The 25790-nt window shown below is 44.5% G+C and overlaps 1 protein-coding gene across 2 annotated transcripts in view; it reads right to left on the bottom strand.

Moving 5' to 3' along the window:
- HS1BP3 (HCLS1 binding protein 3) overlaps positions 1-25790 on the bottom strand; it is a 56756-nt gene that overhangs the window by 13385 nt on the left and 17581 nt on the right. For both annotated transcript variants that reach the window (XM_058801790.1, XM_058801791.1), the window contains exon 4: positions 24739-24958. In XM_058801790.1, coding sequence (XP_058657773.1) covers positions 24739-24958 — 220 coding nt within the window. The remainder of the gene's footprint in view (positions 1-24738; positions 24959-25790) is intronic.

Here is a 25790-nt window from a genome sequence, read left to right as displayed (position 1 = left end):
GAGTTACAACAGCTTTCCCGATGCCCAAGAGACCATCATGGCACAGGTAATTATATACAGGAGCCAGTACTTTGCCAAGCAACAGGTCTCCACCCCAGTGAAGTTAGCAAGGAATTTATTATTAATTAGCTCAAGTTTTTGCAGTAAACAATACCAGAATAGCGGGAAGCACCAAAGAAAGGGAAGAGAATCATAAAGAGCATCATACAGAACAGCATGTAAAACAGAAATAATGGAAGTGAAATGTACTGGTAATGACCTTTTGTGTGGTCTGGCCACCAAACCAGCCCACTGACACGGACTCACTTTCTGTTTGGCCAGGGGACTCCACTGGCAGCTACAGGGCACAGGGCCAGACCCACTGGGCTTGACTGGTACCGGTAGGAACAGGAGGAAATTGTTTTTCTGCCTCCAAGTTGTTTCCCCTCACTGCCCTTCTAAGGAAGCCACTGTTGGACTGCCAAGTAATTCCAGCATATCCATACAGGGCCACTGTGGAGGTCAGTCCCTAAGTGAGAAACAGGATTCCCACGGTTCTGTATTTAGCTGTGCCAGTCCAGACTGCAGTGCTGAGCAGAGGTTAACAGATGAGAAGGGGGTGTGGGAAGTTTAAGAGACTGTCTGAGGTTCTGCAGCTGGCCTGAGGCTGCATCTGCCTGCCCACCCATGCCCTCTCTGTATATTGGTGCTACCTCCCCATAAGCAGGGCCCAGGGACTGTGCTGGAGACAAGCTGATTGTGAAGCCCCAAGCTGGCAGGCATGCAGAGGAGAAGCTGCAAGAACAGCTAATTCCATCATCATGATGTACCAGGGTGCAGTAAACTTGTGCAGGAATGTAGAGTCTTTAGAGAAGACAGAAATGAAGGAACATTAAGTCTTCCAAAGTATTCAAATCCTGCACTTCATTAGCACCTTCTTCATACATCACGCTCACAACCTTGGCATCTGACATTTTGAAACTACCAGCATCCAGCTGGCAGAAGATGACCTGTGTTACTGCTATTTATTCATTTATGAAACAAGTGAACTTTTGGAGCATCACTCTAGTGACTTTTAAACCTTAACAAAAACCAAACCAGCCCTAAAGATGACATGATCCTTTGTTCAGCAGAAACTATTTACCCAGTTGAGCCTACTGATGTCTACACTGTGAGAATAAATCAAATAACACTCCTGTCTCCTTCTCTGACTAAAAAGGAGCCTCCTAAGTGACTGTACATAAAGACTGGCCTTCCAACTGACATGGACCAAAACTGGATGATCAGAAATTAGAGTACATGAATCCACCTAGTCAGGCTGTTGGAACACTTGGAAGTCCAGCTGAGAATCCTGCCTCCCATGTGATCCTCAAATCACCCATGAAAATGTCAACAAAACCCTGTATGCAGACACTTTCAAACCCCACTCACTTTGTGAGCACAGTTCTCCTGCTACTGTTTACTGACACAGTGTAGATCACTCATCTGGCAGCCTCCAGGTCTCCCTGGCACAGCAGCAATGCACAAGAGCTTTCTGGTCAGCTGTGGAAAACAGCAATGAGGATGACTAAGACACTTCAAAGTCAGAAGATTTCCAGACCTGTGTGTGACAGCTGTTTGTGAAACACTGGAACTGCAGATCCCATGCTGGGTGACACTGGTTTAAATCACAGTGTGTCCACTGTGCTCTATACAGAGGAGTCCCTGCCCTGTGCTCACTGCTGGATTAAAACAGTGAGAGTTGTAATCAAGAGCACGAGTAATCTCAGCACACAGGCAAAAGTCTGCAGGTGTTATTATTCTGAAAATATCATCATGTCTTTTTTACAGAAGTAAAATTATTCTTCAGAAAAGGAGTGCTACAGTAGTATTAAAAAAAAGGCTTATTCAGAATATAAATACTTCTACATTAGGTATCCATGGAATTTTACAAGGGAAGAGCTCACTAATATAAATGGACATCCTCACTTCCCACAGATCTATGTTCAGGCTTGAACAAAAGAGCTACAGCCAGAATAGCAGCAATATTTGCACATCTTCTTGAAAACCATGTCTGAAAAACAAAGATCCTATACACTAGTTTGTGCAGAAAACAAAATGTCATCTGCTGCTTTCTTTTCACTCAACAGTGCTCGTTTTCCAGAGCTGCCTGATAATAACAGCCTGACAAAAGGGGTCATTCTCAATTGCTCTGGCCAAGGGATGCCCAATAGAAACTCAAAGCCCATCAGCTCACACAGCCTCACTCCTAAACATTAAGCTGCCACCACAAGTGCTGGCTGCAGGGATACTGTACCTCACACAGCAATCTTTTTTTTGTGGACATCATGCTAATTTACAGGATTTTAAATGGCTTTGGCATGACCCAAAGTAAGATAATGTGTAATTGATGGAATAAATCTGCAATTAGATATCATTTGGAACAAGAGTATCCAGTTGCAAAGTTTTCTGCTGCTGCTCTGAGATTAGGTCAGCCTTGGATTATTGTTCCAGCAGAGCAACAGATGGAAAGAAATCCTGAAGGAACAGGTTTTCAAGTTCAGCTCCCATCCAGGGACCTGCTTTTGTGGAAAGATTTTTCTGAAGGGTTCAGAACTCAAGAGTATCTGTTCTTCCTATACAAAGGCAAGCCATGTTTATAATCTGTCCTCAAGTTTTCTGATTATATCCTTTTCCAATGTAATTTGAAAGCAGATGAGAAGACCACAGATGGACAACTTTTGTTTAGAACACAGCTCATTAGCAATAATCATAATAGAGAAACATTTCCTAAAATGTTTTCAACTAAATAACCAATAAAACACTTAAGCACTCATAAGCCTGGCAAGGGAATTAGGGTTAGAGACTAGATTGCAAAGAAGGAAAATTACCATAAAGGAAATTTCTTTATAATTTTCCTCTGATTTTCTAGACTAAAGAGTGTAAGACTTGCTGAAACAAGTTAAGGAACAACAAAAGACAAGTTTCGAAACATAATCATGACTAAATTAAACCACAGTGGTCCAGAACAAGAGAAACATAATAAAGTTGTCAATAATGATGTGAAAAAGCCAAAAATACTCATTAGTATTTTGGGTTTCATCTGCAAAGCAGCAAAATGGTACTTCCAGGGTTTCTGACAGCAGTGAAATTTTTATTATCCTAATACTCATGCTAATGATGAACATTTTCAGATATGCAATACCAGATAACTTGAACTAAGATGTTTTGGAAAAAATTGGTCAGGCATTTTCTGCACCCTGGATCTAATTACTCAACACAGCGTGGAACTCCAGGGAAGTTACACAGGGCTAAAAATAAAGCTATTTTAGAAATAAGAAAAGTTTAAAAAGTCAAACATAAGCATGGGCCAGTGAGCATTGCCTTGATGCTCAGTAAAATTATAGAAAGGCAGATTATCAGATATAACCAGTTGGTAATTAAAAGAGCATTCATTACTAAAATATGTTCAGAGTCATGTTATCTTCTTTTCATCAACCTACAGCCTTGATTAATAATGGTATCTTACCCCAAGTGTGACATAGCAATCCTGAAAGTTCCCACCAATTCTTTCTAAAGCAGGAGCAGGACAAGGGAAGTTTCTCTCCTCTGGATCCTGCAGACAGTGATCTCACTGCACCACTGCAGGAATCTGCTTCTCTGTGGAGATCCTGAGCTATCTCTGCATTAACTTGGACACTCAGATGCCACAAGCAAGAGGGGATAAAACCACAACACTCTTTGGCAAGACAAGGACACAAGAATATTATGTCTGTCTATGAATGAGTAAAAGAGCTACAAGGCAAAAATGATGATGAGGAGGGAATCAGGGCTTGGTGCACATCAGCTTTTATCATGCCCTTGATTCTCTATCTGTATGTCTGGCAGAACTTGATTTTAAATTGATGAAAGGAGAGAAGCGTTGATTTTTGCTCTGCTTCCCTCTTCTGGTACACCTTTTTTTTCCTTATGTCCAGCCTTTACAATTTCTGCCCAATTCCATCCTTTTCCCCCTTTTCATCCCTCCTCCTCATTTTCCCAATGTTTTTGGCCAGTATCAGACATTTTCTTGCTCCACCTCCAGAATCTGCAGTGCTGCCTTACCCTCCAGACTGACAATAAGGCCTCCTTGTCTTCTTGAACTCCCTTCTTCACATCATGTACCTCTTACTCTCCAGACCTCTGTTCTGGACTCTTTTTTTTCTGCTTTAATCCTAAAGATTATTATCATTGGTCAAATTACACTTCTGAAAAAGACCCCAGGCAGTAACTGAAGGAAAACCAAGAAATTTTACTCAGAAAGTGGGAAAATGCAGATGAGAAAAGGAAAGGGGAAAAAAAAAGATAGAACTAAGCAGAGGTAACAGCAGCCAAAACAAGAGAAAGGGGAGAGGCTGAAGCTGATCACAAATGATAACTAGCTGTAACTGCTAGTCCCTAAAAATAAACAACATTTACTAGTCAATTTTCAGTAAAAGGCGAAATTCATGTCAAATCTTAAATAAATGCAAAATCCTTCTGAAGAAACAAAGCTTCATCAGGAAATAAAATGAGGGAGAACAGTTTGCACTTAAAAAATTCTGCAAGACATTATCCCTTGGTTTATTTCCTTTAAGGTAAAATTAAAGCTAAAGGAGTTACTTTCAGGAACAGTTACATTTCAGGAGCTACTTCTCAGGAAACTTTCTTTCAACCCTATAAAAATTGCACTCTTAGAAAAAAAAAAAAATCCATTCTCTTACATTAATTAATGATTGCTGCAGGTCTGTGGCTCCAAAACGAACAAATTCTTGAGTAAGTACTGTGTTGCCTGTAAAGTGATGTCTATATGCAGTATACCTCAGCAATAAAATCTGCCACAAGAATTAAAATTTGACCACTGTAATGAAATCAACCTCCCAACATCATCCCTTTATGAGACATTCTTCACAAACATCCTGAGAAGCTTCACAATCCAAGTCACCCCAGCTGAAACAGCGTGTGAAAATACTTGCTAGTAAGCATGTTTTCTGCCACACTCTCAACAGATTTGGGAGCAAACACTTAAAAAGAAGGTCTCACAAAAAAGGAGTTAAAGGTACTAAAAGTATGCAATGTCATGTTGAGAATTCTTACAAGTAGCAGCTATAAGTGACAAATGCAAATAGCGACCATTTTGGAGAGGTGATGTTTCTTCTACACTGAAATGGTGAAACCTGCTCCCCTCCTGACATGAACACACTACTGTAGCTCCTTGTTAGATCTGTTCTCTGAAAAAGCACTGAACATGTGAATAGCTGATACCTCATTTTCAGATGTGTTGGGCACTCACACCTCATGGAACAGCTGAGTCACAAAATGGTTTGGGTTGGAAGGGACATTAACATCACCTATTCCAACTCCCCTGCAGTGTACATGGATACATGCCATCAGGCTGCTCAGAGCCCCATCCAACCTGGCCTTGCACATTTCCAGGGGTGGGGCATCCACAGCTTCTCTGGGCCAGTGTCTCACCACCTTTATTGTGCTTATATTTCATCTAAACCTATGCTTTTTCAGCTTAACACCTGAAGTTTTATAAAGTGTCATCTCACTACAGGCCTTGGCAAGGTCTCATCAGCAACTGTTTGCTTCCAAGGACAGGCAGCCTGTTTGCAACTGCTACATCTTCTTAATAAAGTTTTAATTTGGGGTTGTTTAATCTTTACCTCCTCACAATAGAATGCAGTCCAGGCCCCTGGACTCACACTGTGCTCCTCAGGAGGAGGTAATTTCCACTTTGCTGCTGCCTCACCTGAATTCCCTCCTCATCACATCCTACAGCATAGGGGGCACAAGAGCCCAGACTGCAGACTCAACTCTTAATTTTTCTGTCTGTGAACAGAAAAGTTTCAAATAGGATAGAGGATGTTTGCATAAAAAACTTCTGGCCTCTAATCCCAGACACTCCATATAAAACTCAGTCTGAAGGGTACCTTTCCTTTTCCTTGCTTGGTACTTGCACAGACCAACCCCCAGCCTACAGAAAACCTCGAGTGTAACCCTTTGTCTGACATACCTGCCACAGCACATCTAAAGAGCTCAGGAGAAGCTCCAGTTACTAAAGCAGTGAGCAGATTCCAGCAAGGCCAAGCAGGATTTGCATCAACTCCAGGAGGGATGATGGGGCTGAGCCTTGCTCCCCACTGCCTTCCCCCCCCCACATCTTGCTGTTCACAGAGGTCACTTTTTCCTCCTGACTGTGCCATGGGTAAAGCAGACCTATCACCACAACTCAGAGATGCCTCCAGAGGAGCTACAAGAGAGAAGGACACAGTGAGACATTGTCAGAGCTAAGTGGCACTGCTGTTGCTCTGGCTGCTGCCTCTCCTGCTCATCATGATACCAACACAGTTTCCATGAAAAGAGAACACTGCTTTCCTGCCTACAGGTTTCTTGTGATGGTTTTTTTTTAAATCAGAGGTAAGATAAAATTGCTCTGGGTGAAATATTGCCTAGGCCATGAATATACCTATTGCATGAAGCAATTCCACTTGTGATGTTGCAGACACTGCTGGAGGTCAGACTGCAGGAACAGGGAACAGTCACACTAGGGAGCACCCCAGACACAATCCCTCCCTCCTAAGCCAGAGACTGAGGCTCTGCAGAGACAGCTGCCCAGGAGCTGCTTTCTGCTGTAAGTAAAAAAACAGCCGACTAAATTCTTACATTTTTTAAATCGGATTCCTATTTATGATTTTATTGCTAACTAGCTTGATTCCTCAGCAGAGAAGTTTTTGCAAGGTCAGTAATTCCAGGGGCTGGCACTGAGCTCAGTGTGCCAGCAGCTGGCTGTCAGGCTGGAGGGGGCTCCAGTGGGGAAGCAGCACAAACCCCTTGGGGAGCACAGTGGGGCCAGGCACTGAATCACTGGAACCTGCTCAGTGCCAGCAGCCACAGCACATGACTGAAAGAAGTGAGCAGTCGTCACAAGTGCTCTGCTCATGCATGTGATCCAACTCAGTGCTGGTGTTATTTGGCAGCCACGACAATATTCCAAAATCTTAACAAAATTCACTCCCCTCCTACTGGCAAAAAAAAATCTCTGAGCTCAGCCCAGCCAGAGGACACTTGGTATTCCCACAGCACTCTTCAGAGCTGGCAGATAGATGATCTCAGGCCTCCAGCTAGCATCTCACATCCCCAGAGGATTATCACTTGACACAAACAACTCGAGCCTGTAGATCTACACAAGTGACTCCCTGCAGACCCCACTCCTGCTCAGCCACCTGATGATCTGCTCCTGCCCCTTGAGATGGCTGTATTAAACCCTGAAGATTGCTGTGTTGAAGGGTGCAGCAGGAAAAATGGATCAGGGAACATTTCTACCCACTGTGAAATGTGGGTAGAAATGAGATAAACATCTACTGTGGGTAGAAATGCTGATAAACATCTCAGGCTCTCATATCCCAGATGACATGAGATCTCAGGCTTGTGTGGGGACAAAAAACAGCAAACATAGAGCTCCAACAGCCAAGGAGAGCTCTTTCCAGGCTTAGCTACTGGTCACTCAAAGTGTGAGCCAGGTTTAGTTACTGATCACTCACCTGTGAGCTAACTTGATCCTTTGGGTCAGTTTGTTGACTCACAAATCCTCAATTCATGCAAAGAACATTAAAGCTCTACACTGTGAAGAAACTTGTACCATCTAGTAAGTTGGAGATGTGAGAAATTACCTGAGGTTTGGTAAAGGAGGACCTTTGGTTGAACACAGAGTGGGAACACAAATTGTATCACTGATCACTGTCAGTAAAAGGGAGGGCTGGAAAAGTGCCGAAATGATGCTGATGAGAGCAGGGGAGTAGCAATTACAAATAACTGCACAATGTTTTGAGCTTTTACTCCCTCGTGTTACAGTGGCTATGGCAGTGTTGGAGGAAGAATGATCATTACAGACAGAAAACACAGACCCAGGGCACTTCAGGATTTGGATCCATAAGCAGAAGTGCTACAGCAGACCTTTCACATGCCACACAGCAAGGACAGAGAACACCACAGAGTTACATTTTGACATCAGATATGGTCAAAATGCTGATTCACAGGGCTGACTTCTTCCTGCAGCCAGCCCCTTCATGCTGCCCACCCAGCTCCTGGCCTCACTCCTGTCTCTCTTCATCTTCCTTTGCTCTTCCAAGAAGGGACATTGGTACCTGTGCTGGGTTTGCATGGCAAGGTTTTGGTAGCAGGCAGGGGCTACATGGGTGGCTTCTGTGAGAAACTGCTGGAAGCTTCCCCATGTCTGACAGAGCCAATGCCAGCCAGCTCCTACAGGGATGCCTCAGTGGCCAAGGCCAAGGCCATCAGCCACGGTGGTAGTGCCTCTGTGATGGCATAGATAAGGGGGAAAAGCTATTCTGCAACTGCAGCCAGGAGAGAATGAGAATGAGAGAGAAACTGTCCTGCAGATGCCCAGGGCAGTGAAGAAGGCAGAGAAGAGGCTCCAGTGCCAGAGCAGAGGTTCCCCTGCAGCCCCTGGTGAGGCAGCTGTGCCCCGGCAGCCCATGGGGGAGCTGAGATCCACCTGCAGCCTGTGGAGGATCCCAACCCAGATCAGAGGGATGCCTGAAAGAGGCTGTGACCTTGTGGAGACCCCACTGGAGCAGGCTCCTGGCAGGACCTGTGGCCCATGGACAGAGGAGCCCATGCTGGAGCAGGTTTGCTGGCAGGGCTTGTGACCCCAAGGGAGAAGAATGTGAGGAGTCCTCCCCCTGAGGAGAAGGAACAGCAGAGACAACATGTGATGAAGTGACCCCAGCCCCCATTCCCCATCCCCTGCACTGCTGGTAGGGAGGCAGAGAAAAGCAGGAGTGAAGCTGAGTTCAGGATGGGAGGGGTGAGGGGAAGGCATTTTATAATTCAATTTTATTTCTCATTGTCCTGCTCTGATTTGTCTGGTAATAAATTCAGTTCATTTCCCCAAGGAGAGCCTGTTTTGCCTGTGACAGTCACTGGTGAATAATCTCACCCTGTCCTTACCTCACCCCATGAGTTCTGTCATTATAATTTCTCTTCCACGCACAGCTGAGGGGAGCAGTGATGGAGTGGCTTTGGAAAGATTTTGATACTGAATTCCACAGCAGAGGTGCCATGAGCACAGGAGGCAGCACACACACCTACCCTGCTGAACAAGAGGGCTGGTGCAGGACTGTATACATACTTTGAAACACTTGGCTTTGGTTTTCCCTTGCTCTCTGTGGCATTCTGGAATTACTGTTTATTCTGCAACTGTTTTTAAGTTCAAAGTGCTTGAAATGACATGAGGGTTGTGCTAGAGCTCTGCAAAGTCATAGCCTGAACTGGTGCTAATGACATGCTTTGGGCACAGAACAAAGGCACACGGGGGTGTTTGAAGGAGCAAAGGCTGGTGTGATACTGCAACAGGACTGTATATGGAAGGGAGCTGTCACCTTCTGTAGGGGGATACAGTATGGGTAAATAAAGGTGGTATAAAATGTAATCTTATACCCCAAAAGAGTTGCAGCTGAGCCAATTACTAAGGATTAGGAGCAGGCCTGATGTTAACAGGCCGCAGCTGCAGCCAGTCAGCAGAGTGTTATAAAAGAGTGGATTGGGTGGCTGAGGGGAACTGGAGTCAGTGGCTGCTGTGAGGGCAAGGAAGAGTCAGTGCCTGGAGGAGCTGCCTGCAAGAAACATCAAGGAGGTATGAAGCTCTAGCAATATGGAACAGTTGTAATGTAATGACTATATAACTCTTGCACAATAATGACAACAACCTTCTAGAAAGGGTCTTTGTGAGGGGCCCTGGGTACCAGCCCCTTCAAGGAAGAACTGATAAGCAGAGAGCAGAAAGGAGACTGCTGTCCTTTGCCATGTTGTCCATTCGGCTATAGGGCTAAGGACACCTCAGCGTCTTTCATAATATCCACCAGCAACACAGAACAGCACCATGGCAGCATCTCTCCTGTGAGCAATGGTGCTGGGCTGCCAGCAGCTGGAAAAGGACTGGCAGACCAAGGAAGCTCCTCCAAGAGAGTAAGGGATACAATGGGCTGGGTAACATCCCCAGCACCACCTCCCAAGGGCAGCTAAACCAATGTTTACTGACAACAAACCACAATATTTGGATAGCCCCAAAACACCTCACAGCCTTTCAGAATTCAGTGTCATTGCACTCCTGCATGTCAGGACATGCCAGCATTGTCCCTTTACACATCAGGAATGAAATCTGGTTTGGAAAACCAGAAGTGAGGTATCTGCAGCCTAAACAGGATGTCTTTGAAATGAAAAATTGAAACTAATTCTCCTGAGACTTTGGTGCACAGTTCTAGACCATGTGCTTCTCCTTCCTGTTCCAGCATCCTGCATTGTGTGGCACTGCCCTTGTCTCCTGGCAGCATCGCTGAACAAACAAAAACAACTCCAGTGAGGTCAGGGTTTGGTGTAACAGCCCCTGAGGGATGAAGTGAGGGTTAACCCTCAGGAGTCTCTTGAGAACACATTTGCTTTTTTCCATATTACAGGCGGGGCCATGGCTTTGTCACTTATAGCCAAGAGGAGAAAAAAAGATGATTCAGGAATGAGTTTCCAGGAAAAGACTGTTAATACACAATGACAGCAGAGAACCCATCACACAGATGAAAAACGAGATGTCTGCTGCAAACAGGTCTGGATAATGTAGTGAGTTCTAGTTAGCCATGGAGGCATAGGGCACGGCTTTCCTCCGGCCAGCAGCGTGGTGACTGAAAGAGGGCTCTGCACAGGCAGGGCTGCAAATTTCCTCCTGCTAGTGGGGTTTGCAGTTTGTTTGTTGTGTTTTCATTGGTTGGTTTTGAGTTTTTTTGCTAGCAATGGCTTTTACATGATCAAAAACTGCAATTAGTGAAAGTTTTTGTAGCCAAACAGAACCCTCCAAAAAGGATGCATCTGTCCAGACCCCTTCCTGTGCAGAGTGTTTGAGCTATCAGTGGTACCAAGGGGCATTGCAGAAGCCTGACTGCAGTGTGAACGGGTGAACAATCTCTTTTTGATGGTGGCCAAGCTTAGGGAGGAAGGTGAAAGACTAAGGAGTATCAGGGAAAGTGAAAGGAAATGGACTGGTGGGGTTCTGCCCTTCCATCCTTGAGGGAGACCCACCAGGAGTCAGAGGACTCCCATGCCTCCCACTGTCAGGCAATAGGAGGACACCTGGTATCCACCAGGGGAGTGGAAATGGGTCCCTACTCAGGGAGGTAATAAAAATTCCTCCCAACCCCCATCACCTATTGAGGTGCCACTTCAGAATAAGTATGGGGGCCTGAACCTAGAGGGTCAGCCAGATGATGTAGAAGAAAATGATCTGCCCAGTGAGCCTCCCAATTATGCTTCATCTGTCAGACAGATCACCTCCTCTAACATTAAAAAGAAAAGAAGGGTAATCATGGTGGGTGACTCCCTTCTGAGGGGAACAGAGGGCCCCATGATCCATCCCACAGAGAGGTCTGCAGCCACCCTGGGGCCCAGGTACAGGTTATCACTGAGAGACTCCCTGGGCTCATTCAGCCCTCTGATTATTACCCACTGCTGATACTCCAGGCTGGCAGTGATGAGATTGAAAAGAGGAGTGCCAGGGCAATTAAAATGGACTTTAGGGCACTGGGTCAAGTGGTTGATAGGGCAGGAGCACAGACAGTGTTTTGCTTAGTCCCTTTAGTGGCAGAGAAAAATGATGAAATGAATAGGAGAGGCCACATTCTCAGCAAGTGGCCCAAGGGTTGGTGTCATCAGCAGAATTTTGGGTTCTTTGATCATGGGGCCACTTCTACAGCACCTGGTCTGCTGGAACTGGATGGGCCCCTTCTCTCTGTTAAGGGCAGAAGGATTTTAGCTCATGAAGAGGTGTAACTCATGGAGAGGGCTTTAAACTAGGTTTGAAGGGAGAGGGGGATGCAGCTGGGCTGTCTGGAAGCAGGCCCAAGGGTGGTAAGCTTGAGTTAAGGGTGAAATCAGCAGCCCAGCTGAGGTGCATGTATACCAATGTGTGCAGCATGGGCAACAAATGAGATGAGCTGGAGGCCATGGTGCAACAGCAGAGCTGTGATGCAATTGCCATCAGGGAAACGTGGTGGGACGACTCACATGGCTGGCGTGCTGCACTGGATGGCTACAAGTTTTTCAGGAGAGACAGGAAAGCAAGAAGAGGTGGAGGGGTGGCCCTTTATATTAGGGAGGCTTTTGATGCCATGGGTATTGAAACTAATGTTGAATGCCTGTGGGTAAGAATTAAGGGGAAGGCCAACAAGGCTGACATGCTACTGGGAGTCTGTTAGCACCCACCCAACCACAAAGAAGAAGTGGACAACTTATTCTACAAGCAGCTGAAGGTTTCAGGATCACCAGCCCTTGGTCTTGTAGGTGACTTTAACCTACCAGACATCTGCTGGGAACTTAACACAGCAGAAAAGAGGCAGTCCAGGAAGTTCTTAGAGTGCGTGGAGGACGACTTTTTGTCACAGCTCACGTGAGTGAGCCCACCAGGGGAGGGACTATGTTAGATCTGTTGTTTGCAAATAGAGATGGGTTGGTGGGAGATGTGGTGGTTGGGGGCTGCTTGGGGCAGAGTGATCATGAAATTAAAGAGTTCTTGATATTTGGTGAAATCAGGAGGAACATCAATAAGACTTTTACATTGGACTTCTGGAGGGCTGACTTTACCCTATTTAGGAGATTTATTCAGAGAGTTCCTTGGGAAGCAGCCCTTAAAAACAAAGGAGTTCAGGAAAAGTGGACGAGCTTCAAAACAGAGCTCTTGAGGGCACAGAAATAGGCTGTCCCTGTGTGCCAAAAGATGAGTCAACAAGGCAAATGTCCAGTCTGGATGGGCAATGAGGTTTTGGAGGAACTTAGGAACAAAAAAGGTGTATCATCTTTGGAAGGAGGGTCAGGTCTCTCAGGAAGTATTTAAGGGAGTTGCTAGAGCATGTAGGAAAAAAAATAGGGAGGTCAAAGCTCAGTTTGAACTTAATTTAGCAACTTTTGTAAAGGATAACAGAATATGTTTTTACAAATATATTAATGGCAAAAGGAAGGGTGAGACCAACCTTTGTTGTCTACTGGATGTGGGAGGGAACTTAGTAACTGCAGATGAAAAGAAGGTGGAAGTGCTTAACACCTTCTTTGCCTCAGTTTTTAGTGGGAAGATGGCTTGTCGTCAGGAGAGCTGTCCTCCTGGGCTGGTAGATGGTGTCAGGAAGCAGAATGTTATCCAGGAGGAGGCAGTCAGAGAACTGCTGAACTGCTTGGATGTTGATAAATCTATGGGACCAGATGGGATCCATCCCAGGGTGATGAGGGAGCTGGCAGATGAGCTTGTGAAGCCACTCTCCATCATTTACCAGCAGTCCTGGCTCACTGGTGAGGTTCCAGATAACTGGAAACTGCCCAATGTGATGCCTGTTCACAGAAAGGGTGGGAAGGAGGATCCTGGTAATTATAGGCCAGTTAGCCTGACCTCAGTGCCTGGTAAGGTGATGGAACAGTTTATACTGAGTGTCATCACGCAGCACTTACAGGATGGCCGAGGTACCAGACCCAGCCAGCAGGGGTTTAGGAGGGGCAGGTTGTGTTTGACCAACCTGGTCTCTTTTTATGACCATCAGACCTGCCTGGTGGAAATGGGAAGGGCTGTTGGTGTTGTCTACCTGGACTTTAGCAAGGCCTTTGACACTGTCTCCCACAGCACACTCCTGGAAAAGCTGCAGCCCACGGCCTGGACAGGAGCTCTCTGTGCTGGGTTAGGAACTGGCTGCATGGCCGGGCCAGAGGGTGATGGTGAATGGTGCTGCATCCAGCTGGTGGCCAGTCACCAGAGGTGTCCCTCAGGGGTCTGTGCTGGGACCAGCTCTGTTTAATATCTTCATTGATGACATGGATGAGGGGATTGAGTCTTTCATTAGTAAATTTGCAGAAGACACTAAGCTGGGATCATGTGTCCATTTGTTGGAAGGTAGGAGGGCTCTGCAGAGAGACCTGGAATGGTTGGATGGATGGGCAGAGTCCAACAGGATCAACTTTAATAAATACAAGTGCCAAGTCCTGCATTTTGGCCATGATAACCCAAAGTTATAGGCTGGGGATGGTGTGGCTGGACAGTGCCCAGGCAGAAAGGGACCTGGGGGTGCTGGTGACAGCCGGCTGAACATGAGCCAGCAGTGTGCCCCGGGCCAAGAAGGCCAATGGCTCCTGGCCTGGATCAGGAGCAGTGTGGCCATCAGGAGCAGGGAGCTCATCCTTCCCCTGTACCCAGCAGTGGAGAGGCCACAGCTTGAGTGCTGTGTCCAGTTCTGTGCCCTCAGTTTGGGAAGGACATTGAGACACTCGAACGCGTCCAGAGGAGGCAACGAGGCTGGAGAGGGGCTGGGAACACAAACCCTGTGAGGAACAACTGGGGGTGTTCAGCCTGGGGAAAAGGAGACTCAGGGGTGACCATATCACTCTCTACAGCCTCCTGAAAGGTGGCTGTAGTCAGGTGGGGTTGGTCTCTTTCTCCAGGCACTTATTGACAGAACAAGAGGACACAGTTTTAAGTTGCATTTAGGGAAACAGAGGTTGGATATTAGGAAAAAGTTTTTACTGAAAGAGTTATAAAGTTCTGGAATGGTCTTCCCTGGGAGGTGGTGGAGTCACCATCCCTGGATGTGTTTAAAAAAAGACTGGATGTGGCACTCAGTGCCATGGTTAGTTGAGGTGTAGGGCATGGGTTGGAGCCAATGATCTTGAAGATCTCTTCCAACCTAGTGATTCTGTAAGATGGTTTTGAGGGCACGACACTGTTTTGTGTTTGATGATGCCATCAAGTACACCTCAGATGCTATTACAGACAAAAAGCAATAAAGCAAAGACCAGAGAAGCTTCGAAGTTTTCCATTCAAGCCACTCCAATCCATTTGTGTATTGTGACAAATAAAGAGCAGTTATTACAGAAAATTGTGGTTCAGAGAGCAGACCTCAGAAAATCACCTATACTAGTGAAAATCACAATCAAGACCTTTTCCAAGCCATGTGATACACCACAGCTCACACCCACAGGGCTGACCTCTGTTACAGCCCCAAAGAGGCAGGCTGCACCTATCCAGCTCCAGGCTAGCTCCTGAGCTGTGCCACCACCCAAGAGAGTGCCAGCTGAGAGGAGCCAGCAGCCAGACCCATCCTTGCTGGGGGTTATGGCAGGGAGCATCCTCAGGTGCCAGGCATACACTCAGTACTGCATGCACCTCCTTACAGGGCCCCAACAACTCCACTCTTCATTCCTAAACATGCACACTCCTCAGGCTGCCCTGAGGGCAACAAAAGGCCAACAACAGCAAATAAATGTGGTGAGTGCATGGGCTGGGATAATGGTGTACAGTAACTGCCCTGTGAGTTTTTAGCATGCTCTCCAGCATGAATTTGGCCCAGGCCAATTATCGCTTACCCAAATGATGGCTGCACAAAGTTTAGGGATCAGCACAAGCTAAGGGCCCTTCCTGTTTTGGACATGGCCAGCTTGCTCTGAGGAGCGGAAGGATTCAACTGTTGGAAAGAAGCTACTTTATTCTAGCTGGCAAAAGCAACACTACAGTTCCTGACTGCTTTTATTTACTAGTTTAGCCACAGTCAAACCACCTACCACAGCTGTGCATTTCACTTTCATAACGAATTTTACTTCCTCTATGATCTGGACATGACTGGGCATAGCAGGTAATATGGAAAGAAAGGGTTTGACTCTTACCCAAAATGTACAGAAGGTAATGGAAAGCATTTATTTTTCTTCAACAACAATGTCATTAACAACTATCTGAATGCCGTATTTCTGTGCAAAGTTTTCCCCAGCCAGATCTATAAAATCAGTTTTATTCTTTTTACTAAAGGGATAATGGAGAAATCTAATTTTTAAGTACTGTGATGTGACCCAAGAAATTCTAGTTCAGAATGAAGAGCTGCTGAGTCCCAGATGCATCTGTCCTTAGGACCATTCCTTTTTAATTGACACTTCAGATGATTCCAGACCTGGCCAAATGCTGCAAGGGGCAGCAGTAAAAGATGTGATCCCCAGGTGTGTTAATTAGTACCAACCTATAGTTATATAGCTAAATCATGCATTTTTGGCAAAGTTTTACAGATTGCTTTCAAAAATGGTTTTCCAAAAGCTGATTCTTTGATCCTTTGAAATGAAGACAGAAATGTCTGCAGCAGGTCCATGGGGAAAATGAACAATGGTTTTATTAAGTCTGTTGAATTAGGAACCTAACAGCATCAGATGAAAGGAAAAACAAGTCTCCCATCTCGACTTAAACTGAGCCCACATTCACCCCACAGACAGCTTCTTCAGTGCACAGCAAAGCAGTAGGGCAGCTCTGAATCCATCCCTCATTAGCAGTCTGTCTCATCTATGAGCAGTTCCCTGCATCTGTTGATTAAAGATTTCCCCTGCCTTGGTGAAAGGAGCAGGCTCATCGATGAGGTAATGCTATTTTATTCTAATTAAGGACTTGAGTCATCCTATTATTGTAAACTCCATGAAACAAAACATGTTTAAATCTGCCCAATTACATCATGTTCAATCCTCTTCCAAAGGAGAAGTAAAAAAAAAAAAAAAAAGACACTTTTGATTCTGTGCAGTCACAAATTTATGCTGTAGCCTCTCTAAAGGATCTCCTGCTCCTCTCTTTCTCAGTTAAGTGAGGACTTGCTGGATATGCTCACAGCAGCTCCTGCACACCTTCAGTGCTGCCTAGCTCTGCTACAAATGCCTGCACGTCCTGCCAAACAGGAGGGGGAAACCAAAAGCCAGGAGTTCACTTAGAGGACCATGGGAGTTATTTGAAAGCTGGTACCAGCCAGTGGCAATGGCATTTCATTCCACTCTACAGTTCTGTATACAGAAAAGTGCATATTAAGTTTTATTCCTTTAGTACATTGTAAACAATGAACCAGGTCTGTTAAAAATCCTGGGAAATCTTTATTAAAAGGAGACAATATACTTTAGCAATCTGGTCAAATTCCAAGCTGGGTATTTGCATTTACATGGGTGCAATTCTCTCTGCATTTCCAGTTGAATTAAGTGTTCTTCATTTATGGTACTGCAATGCAGTGTTGCATGAAGCAATTAAGTCCTTGCTGCATTTTACCCCAGGTGAAGTCTCATTTGTGTTCTGCTTGGAAACACCACTGGATGCTACACAGCTGTAACACTACACAGACTAGAGAGCTATTTTCAGCCTTTTGGGCTTAGGATGATGGCATAAACACAAATTAACTATTTATAAAACCCATTAAAGTATATTCAGTGTTCTAATCAGAAAGAAAATGAAGCACATTAAAATAATTACTTAAACTCTTTCCCAGAGGATTCTCATGTTCCAGCTGTGGATGTACTGGAATCACTCAAGCCAGTTATGACAGAAACTCATCACTGAACTTTAAGCCAGGCAATTGCTTAAAAACCTGGGGAAATAATGACTGCATAATTTCATGGGACCAAAAATCCAACACTAGACAGGGAAATATGAATGCAGATAAGGACAATGCTGGCACAGGGAGGACTCACAACTTTTCCTTAGGTCAGGGAAATGACTATTTCCAAAAGAAAAGAAAACACAGAGCAGCCAACTTTAGAGCTGTGGCTTGTGTATGCACTCCCATACCTCTGGCAGTGTGAGTGCCCTAGCTCTGATCCCAAGGTACAGTTCTTTCTGACTGCCAGGTGCAGACAGAGCAGCAACCACCTGTGCAACACACTCTCCTGAAGGAGTGCTTATGGATAGAATATATGTCACCTACAAGTCCCAGGAGTACCCAAAAATCTCAGTTTTCCTGAGCATAATTCCATTCAGTCTGCCCTCCCAAAGAAAAGCCATGAGAGAAGAGGGTCAAGTTCTTCACACATCCAATCTGATTTCCCTGGCTGGGAAGTACAGTTAGGAAAAGGTCTCAGTTCCACCACTTGGAGCCAAAGAAGCCTTGGTAGAGTTATCTCAAGAGAACAGGTTTCTGCCACTCAGAAGACTTTAAACAGAATGAACATAGATGATTCTGTGAGATCCAGCAGCTAAACATGGTTTCATTTCCCAATGTTTTCTTTCAATCTCCCTCAACCTCCCATTTGTGGGGGCACAGTAAGATTTTCAGTAAGGAAACACATTGGAAGCTGTTCCCAGGAGATGGGATTGGTGGCAGAAAAGAAAGGAAAGCCCTCTGCATAGGAAACACCACTCTTAAAGCATTGAAAAAACCAAAAATATTCAGGAGATAAACTGGAGGGACGGAATTCCTGCAAGGAGAGCACTCCTGCCAACCTGCTTTACTCCCTAGACATTCGGTTAAAACAATCCAAGGTTGCCCCTAAAAAAGGCTGAGACCAGACTTATCCTCTAACTGGGTAGGTAATACAGAATTTTTGCTCCCTTTTCTCCTTCTCTCTTTGATGAAGAAGAACACTATACCAGACTCATTATCTTTGGTTTTCAGAAAAATTTCATTTGCCAGTAGAAGACCAACAGGGTTGTTTACTGGGATGTGGTGAGTTGTCAATCTGACAGCAGGTGGATTGGAATTGTGACAAATACTTGTGTCACTTGCCAAAGTGATGGTCAAGCATGCCTTGCAACCTAAGCTTGTGACTCAACAACTGACAGAAAATAGAGATCTGCCTGTTTAAATTTCTGAAGGCCTCACAGCTGTGAGCACAGATACAGACACTGCTAGGAAAACAAAGCTCTATTTTCCCATTCATTGTTTTGACTATCTGAATTTTGTTAAAGAAAAAAATAACCTGTATCTTCACTCTTTGATGTTTGGACACCTTCACTCTCTTTTAGCTGACCAGGACAAACAGACAAGTTGTTTTTATGCTGTGTATAAATCCTACTGGATTCAGAGGGGAAACAAACCCGTACCTGGCTGGCCCAAAGGGCAGATGTGAATTTGTGAGTGGCTGAGGAGCAGGATGCCTGAGGAGTGGCAGCAATACAACCCTACCAGCCAAGGACCAGAAGGCACAGCAGCTGAACACACATTTTGACAAGTTTGCTCCAGACCATCTGTCCAGCAGACAGCAGCTGTGCTGCAACACCACTCCAGCCTGCAGAAATTTTCTTCCTTGGAGGGGAAAATCCATGAGCAAGTACACTGCCCTTACCTATTACAGCTCTGGGCACTCCATCAATAAAACCACTTGGAAAGATGCTGAATGCAGGATTGCCCTTAAACTGATTTCTGCCTCTCCATCAGCCACTCTCAGCTGCCCAAGGTTTCTGGCAGAGGAAGCAAGATCAAATGTTGCCACTCTTTACTTCCCCAAAGACAGCAGGCTGAGGATGTTCTCAGCTCTTCTGCCACAACAGGGAAGAGGAGAGGAAAGGGAGCACTGGGATCAACAACTCAGGAGTCAAGCTGTAGCCTGACTGCCACTAAGGGGCTGGGAAACACAAAGGTGTAGGATGCAACCCAGAAACAACTGCTGGCTTGTGTGCCAACCCACCCTCCTCCTGCAGCCTGCCTGGCTCTACAGGCTCTGGCAAGGCCAGGGCTGGCTCCTGGCTGCTCATTCCCTGCCAATCTGCTGCTCCAAGCCATCACCTGCTTCATCTGCAGCCAGGAAAAGCAATGAGTGCCTTCATAATCTCCTTACCAACTAAGCCAGCAACAGCAAAGCTCTAGCACTGGAGGTGCTTGGGCTTGACCCCAGCAACAACCAGCTACAAAGACTTAGAAAACCCCTGGCAGAAGACACCCAAAAGGTCAGCCCTCACCAGCCCCATCCCTTCCTAACTATTGTCAGGACTCAGCTGTATCTTTGTTTAAACACAACAGATGCAAAGCTCCCACCTCCCCACGTGTCTGTATTCCTCAGGAGAGGCACAAATTTGGATGAGGAGAAGTCATAAGGAAATCCTCTGAAACAATAGTAAAGGCACAGAGTCAAGACAGAAACTCTTCAGGAGCCATGATGAGACAGAAGAACTCTTGCCTAGGGAATACTCACCTCTGTGCAGTTTGCCAGGAAAAACCTATGCCTGGGGAAATACATGCTGTCACTGAAAGATTTAGGGAGGTAAAGGAAAAAGGACGGAAGGGAGGAACCCTGTGTGGAGGAGAGGCTCCTACAAGGGCTGCAGAGAGCTGATGAAGACAGGAAAAAAAAGCTCAGGAAAAGGTGGGTTCTCCCAAAGTGGTGAACAAATATTACCTCAGGAGGTAATTGCAGCTGAAGAAATGCATGCACTGAAAGGGCTGCTGCATGATTTAACTCACAAGGCAGCCACGCTTCTTTTGCAGAATTGCTGCTGCTTTGTTCAGAGGAGCTGGTTCACAGTCATTTTAATCAGCTGCTTCTGAGGTTTTTGGAATGAACAGAATACAAGTACTAAATTCAGTTGTTTTGACTACAAAGTGGGAAGAGAGGGATGCTAAAGCTCTTGGCTTCAAAATATAAACAGTGGAACTCTGTATTTCACCCACAGAGGAAGAACACAAAACCCAATTCAGTTACTCTGATGTGTTTTAAACTAGCTTTAAGAAGAATACCTGGAAATGTGAACTTGATCTTGCCTGGATTAAGCATCCAAACTGGATGCCTGACCTCTCTACAGAAAGCCAAACCCCAGGGTAGCTTGAGGGCAGAGTGGAGCAAAGATGGCAGCAGGCAGAAAGCTCTGTGGGTAGAAGAGGGGCCATACTGATTTTTTGAGTAATTCCCTCACAGCCTGGGCCTGAGCACAGGAGCTCAGTTCAACAATTCAAGCACAGAACAGCCCCTGGTACACCCTGGCTTGGGACAACCTGCCTTCTCCCAAAGCATCCCAATCACAGCCCAGGAGGCAGCCCAGGCCAGCAGGCACTTGCATTCTGGACACAGCCAACCTCACAGAGAGGACAGAGAATGTCATGGTACAGCCACAGCCAGACACTGCCCAGCCAGCCCTGGCTGAGCACTGCTGCTGCTCTGGATCCTGCTGCACACAGCTCCCCTCACTCCCTGCCAACCTGCCCTCAAACCACTGGCATATCACACCTTCCTCCATTGCAGAATTTTCAACAGTACCATCAAGTTCAGGTGAATAGTTCATCCAACTTGTGCTTCTCTTCCAGACCTTGTCCTTCAGAGGTATTAGCCTCTTTCAGATTCATTGCTCGTGTTTCTTTCATTCCTAAAGGCATGCCAGTTGGAGAACTCCCTGCAACTGAGACTAGCCACATGATATTATTTTGCAATTTACGAGGAAAATCCTTTAAAACATTTTTTAAAAATACTGCACCTTTAAAAACTCCAATACCAAAGCACCATGGTAGCCTACTAAGGATTTAAAAATATGTATCTGCAAATGGTGAGCTCTATGGATTTAAAGAAGAGTGACAAAGAGTGGTGACAAAGCTAAATCAATATACCTAATATTATCCCTACAATGGGAAGTTAATTATGTATCTGATTTCCTGCTTATCAGGGAAATAAAATATTTTAACAAAGGAATATTATAGTGATTTTGGCTCAAGAGAAAAAAAAATTTAAAAAAAACCCCAAACCCAAGAGATACACCTTTAAAAATGCTATGAGAGCTTTACAATGACTTACAAGTCACTGCATACCTAAAGTGCTAAGAAGAGTGAAATAGAGTTATAAGTGTGCCACTGCTACGAAAGTGAGAATGCTATAATTCATTCCCTTATGCACAGCTGATATCAAAGGACAGCCTTACTCTGTATTAGGAGTGATTTTTCCTACAGGACCTGTATATTCTGTCCAAAGTTGACAAGATTTCTACAAATGTCCAGGAAAACTTGCAGAGTAATTGCTGACAATACACTGGAATATCAGTACTCCAAACTATCAAGAAAGGCAGAGGGTGAAGAGAAGAAAACATGCTTCAATGAATTTCAACACCACTGCATCCCACAAATATAAGTTAATATTGAGCACCTTTTACTCCAGGAAGAACCTGGCTTCTGGGGTAAAAAAAAAAATATAAAGGAGGAGGCATGTTAAAAGATGAAAACTTAATCAGAAATATCTATTGTTTTTGACATGTTCCTGGTTTGGAAAAAGAGCAAAACCCCAAGTCCTCCTCTTGTTAAGAGGAGCAAAATCCTGTTAAGAGTAAGAATCCTAGAATCACCCTGCTAACACAGAGAGAAAACTTTGAGGCATAAGAACCATACAACAAGAAACATAATGTTTGTAGATCATCATTAATGCCCACAAAAGATGAGGAGCTGAACTGGCAAGCGAGTTTGCCCCCCTGACATCAAAGAGCAGCTCAGACACAGCCCTGAAAGCAAGGCAGACAATCAGCACCACTGGGATGTCTCTTCCAGGCAAAAGGAACCAGACATGATGAGCTTCCACCTGGATGGACACCAGCAATACAAAACCAGAAAAAAAATGCCCTAGCTTAGCATTTTACCCCCAAGGCCTGATATTTAACTGGATACTGGCTGGTTCAGCAGCACAGCAGCAGTGCTAGGCCAAATCCAATTCACAGCCTTCTGGCCCAGGAGAAGTTGTTACCAAATGAAGCATGCTGACAGCATATGGAGGCCTGTGCTACTGGAACAGTTTCATCCTCATCCAGAAAGCAAAAAACCTGTAAGATTATGCCAAACACATGATTCAATTCAGGCTGGAGCTCTGCTGCTCAAAGCACTCTGGACACCACTACTTCACAAAATGCACTGGCTTGTTTCAGTGCTGACTCTACTGCTTTTCAAAGGTTTTTCAGAGAGGAAAGGAGCATGGATTATTTTTTTCCTTTTAAACCTGAATTTACTAGGCACTAGGGGACAATTTACTACTAAACACATTTATCTATCTGCTTCACCTCCTGTTTATTCATTCCCATGCCAAAGTAACTTCAAGCACACGTGAAGCACTAAAGCTGTGGGGCTTCAGCTCCCTCTTCAAAGCATGCAAGCACCAAACATTTTAACAGGCATAGAAGACACCTTAAAATGTCCCCTGAGAACTGCCTATCCACTGACCACTAAGCTCCTGCCTTTGGCCTCTCACCTAGACACCTCTTACTAGATGGCACAGAGCCAGAATACAGTGCTGATGTACAATCTGATCTCCATTGATGTGAGCTGAAAACAACTTCCATGGAAGCAGGATGAGTTGCAGGAGAACAGAGACAATGAAAAATCCACTTCAGAATTCTTGTTTCTACTTTCATGTTTCTGCCCCAACACTGCATATGTGAGAATCACAGAAACAGTAATAAACAGATATGGAGATGTCTTTTATAGATAGCCAGCCAATGCATTAGAGTGAAAAACACCAGAGTTGCAGCTCTGTCCCAGTGAAGACCATACTTCTTATATAAATGAAGTTATTTTGATTCAGTAAGAATTCTGTACTTGGAAGGAATGGAAGCAATAAACTAAATGAGGATTAAATACCAGGTCTTGTCCTCCTTCAGTGCATTAGAAGACCAAAATAATCAAGATTTTCAAATGCTATGTCAAGCTGTGCAGAGGAGAAAAGCAAACTTCTTGCTTGTTTTCGCATAGCAAGCTTTTTACAGCTTCTGTTTGTTATAAGTTGGAAAATATAACATTGCATTTGCTAACCCAATAGATCATTTTCCTATCCAAAAAAGGACAGCTGCTTTTGTAAAAATACAAACTAAGAACCATTTTGTGGGAAGTACTGCTTTATCTAACTTCTTGTTGTAAATAGTTATTTAAATTTTTAAATTCTCCTTAAACAAAAGAATAATTTTGATGCTGAGTAATTCAGCATATTTTATCAAAAGAGTAATAATTAATGTTTTTCTGGTGAATCTTTTCTGATTTGAAGGATTAAATACTTCAAGTAAAAAGGAAAATATCTGGGCATCCACAATTACATGATTACAACAGCAGGAGGAAAGTCCAAATAGTGCTTCCAGTATTTTTCATCTTATTTGACCAAACTTAGTGTAGGAGACTCCAGCTTAGATCTAGAGTGAATGATCCCCCAGAAATGATTTAATGGGAAACACCAAGAGAGGGGTCTGGGTTGTTACTCTCAGTTACTGCTATTGCTATGCAGAAACATTTTGAAAGCACAGTCTAGATCCAAGACAACACTCAGCAGTGGCTGGGACTCTGGGTGGCTGGAACCATCCAGCTGGGTCAGTCAGTGCTTACTGAAGATCACGAACAGCTACACCTTCTTCACTTGGACATCTAAAGCCTGAGACACCCTAAAAAGTAGTTGATACTCATGATCCCAGCACAGAAAAGCTTAATTTGCTTCCAGAGTTTAGTAGAAATCAGTTTGGAATTCAGTGAGAAATTCCACCTTGAAGGGAGGAAAGTAACTGGCTGAAAATTACTGGACACACAGATACCAGTATCAGGAAGCTTTGACCCAATTACTGTTTCTCAAGCTGTTACTGCATATGCCTTAGTGGCATTTAGCATCTGACACCTTCAGACAAAGGAACCAGGAAAGAAAAGGCACAAGTGAGCTCAAAAGCAGTTCCAGGCACTGTAATCAGAGTGTCCTGAAGGCACATCCACTGGATGCTGGAGGGCTGATGCTCTGTGGTGGAACCCTGCAGTGCTCAGCAAATACCTTCTGTAGCTGGGACTGCTACCAAGGCACTCATCATGTCCCTGTCACTTCAATGTCCTGAGGAATGCACTGAAAAGGCACCACCAAGTCTCTTCCCTCTATCAAAGCACCTCATTCATAAAGTGCAGAGGCTCCTCCTCTGTGAAATTTAGCAATGCGGGGACAGTGACCTACAACAGCTTTATTCAGAAAGGCTGAATTCTAAATACTTAATTTACAGGATTTTAGCCATACCTGATTATACCAAGAGGGTCTAAAATTTCTTCTTCTTCCTCATCTCCCCCTTCTTTTTTCTCCCCTTTTTTGGCATCTTCCACTGATAAAAGCTGTGAGATTAAGTCAGGTGTCTTCTCCTCTTTGAAAAAATCCAATGCCTCATTTTCTTCATCTTCTTTCTCCCTGTCATCAGGTAAGTTTTTACCCTTGAAGTCAACAGCACTGGAAGATTTTGTTCCTGCAAAACATAGTAATGGAGGCAAAACTGAGTGTACAAGATAAAAACTACAGGTTTTTTATACCTTGCACTTGTTGCTGAGAGTTTTGTTTGAGGAACGAAGGACATGATCAGCTTTTGTGAAACTCTTTCAAAATACTCCCACTGTTCCCTTTATTCACTATGTGTCATGATGTGTCTGATCTGTTTACTGATTCAAAGTAGTTAAGTAGAGAAAGATAAAGGAAATGAACTTTATCTGAGACACAGCAGCACATGTCAAATCTGCTTATTTATGTTCCTTCTACAGTCAATAGAAACAATAGAATTTCCACGTGGTGATTCATCCCATCCAAATAAAGTCATGTGAGTTTCTCTCTGAAGTGCCTATTTCTCTTCTGCTGGCTACAGAGACACTGTAAATACTCTGCACAGATGTAGGTAGCTAACTTTCACATAGCTAGTAGAGATAAAATCTTCTTTTTGATACAGTTTAATTAACTTGGGTTAAAATTAGAGCATTGGACAGCATGTTTCTACAACAGCTCCTCAGTTTACACTGAAAAATGAAGCCTGAAGTTCTAACACCCTTCAGTATGCAAGATGCATCAGCTCAGCAAATTCAAACTGAAAAATAAAACTAACACCACACTTGTTCATGCAAAGGGCAGCAGAATGAGGAGAAAATGGTTCCTTGTTGGTGAGTTTCTGAATGTCCAGGGAAGCAATTTAAAATAATGAGATCAGCCAAAAAAAGGCTGCTGAAAACTGTGATGAATAAAAGTCATGGCTACACCACTTTGACTATTGAAGTAACATGGCATGGGAGACTCATCTCACCTAGCTTTTCATG

This window comes from Ammospiza caudacuta, chromosome 3 (genome assembly GCF_027887145.1).
Source record: "Ammospiza caudacuta isolate bAmmCau1 chromosome 3, bAmmCau1.pri, whole genome shotgun sequence".
Taxonomy (NCBI): Eukaryota; Metazoa; Chordata; class Aves; order Passeriformes; family Passerellidae; genus Ammospiza; species Ammospiza caudacuta.
The sequence above is the reverse complement of the archived record's forward strand: the minus strand, read 5'-3'. Positions and strand labels throughout refer to the sequence as shown.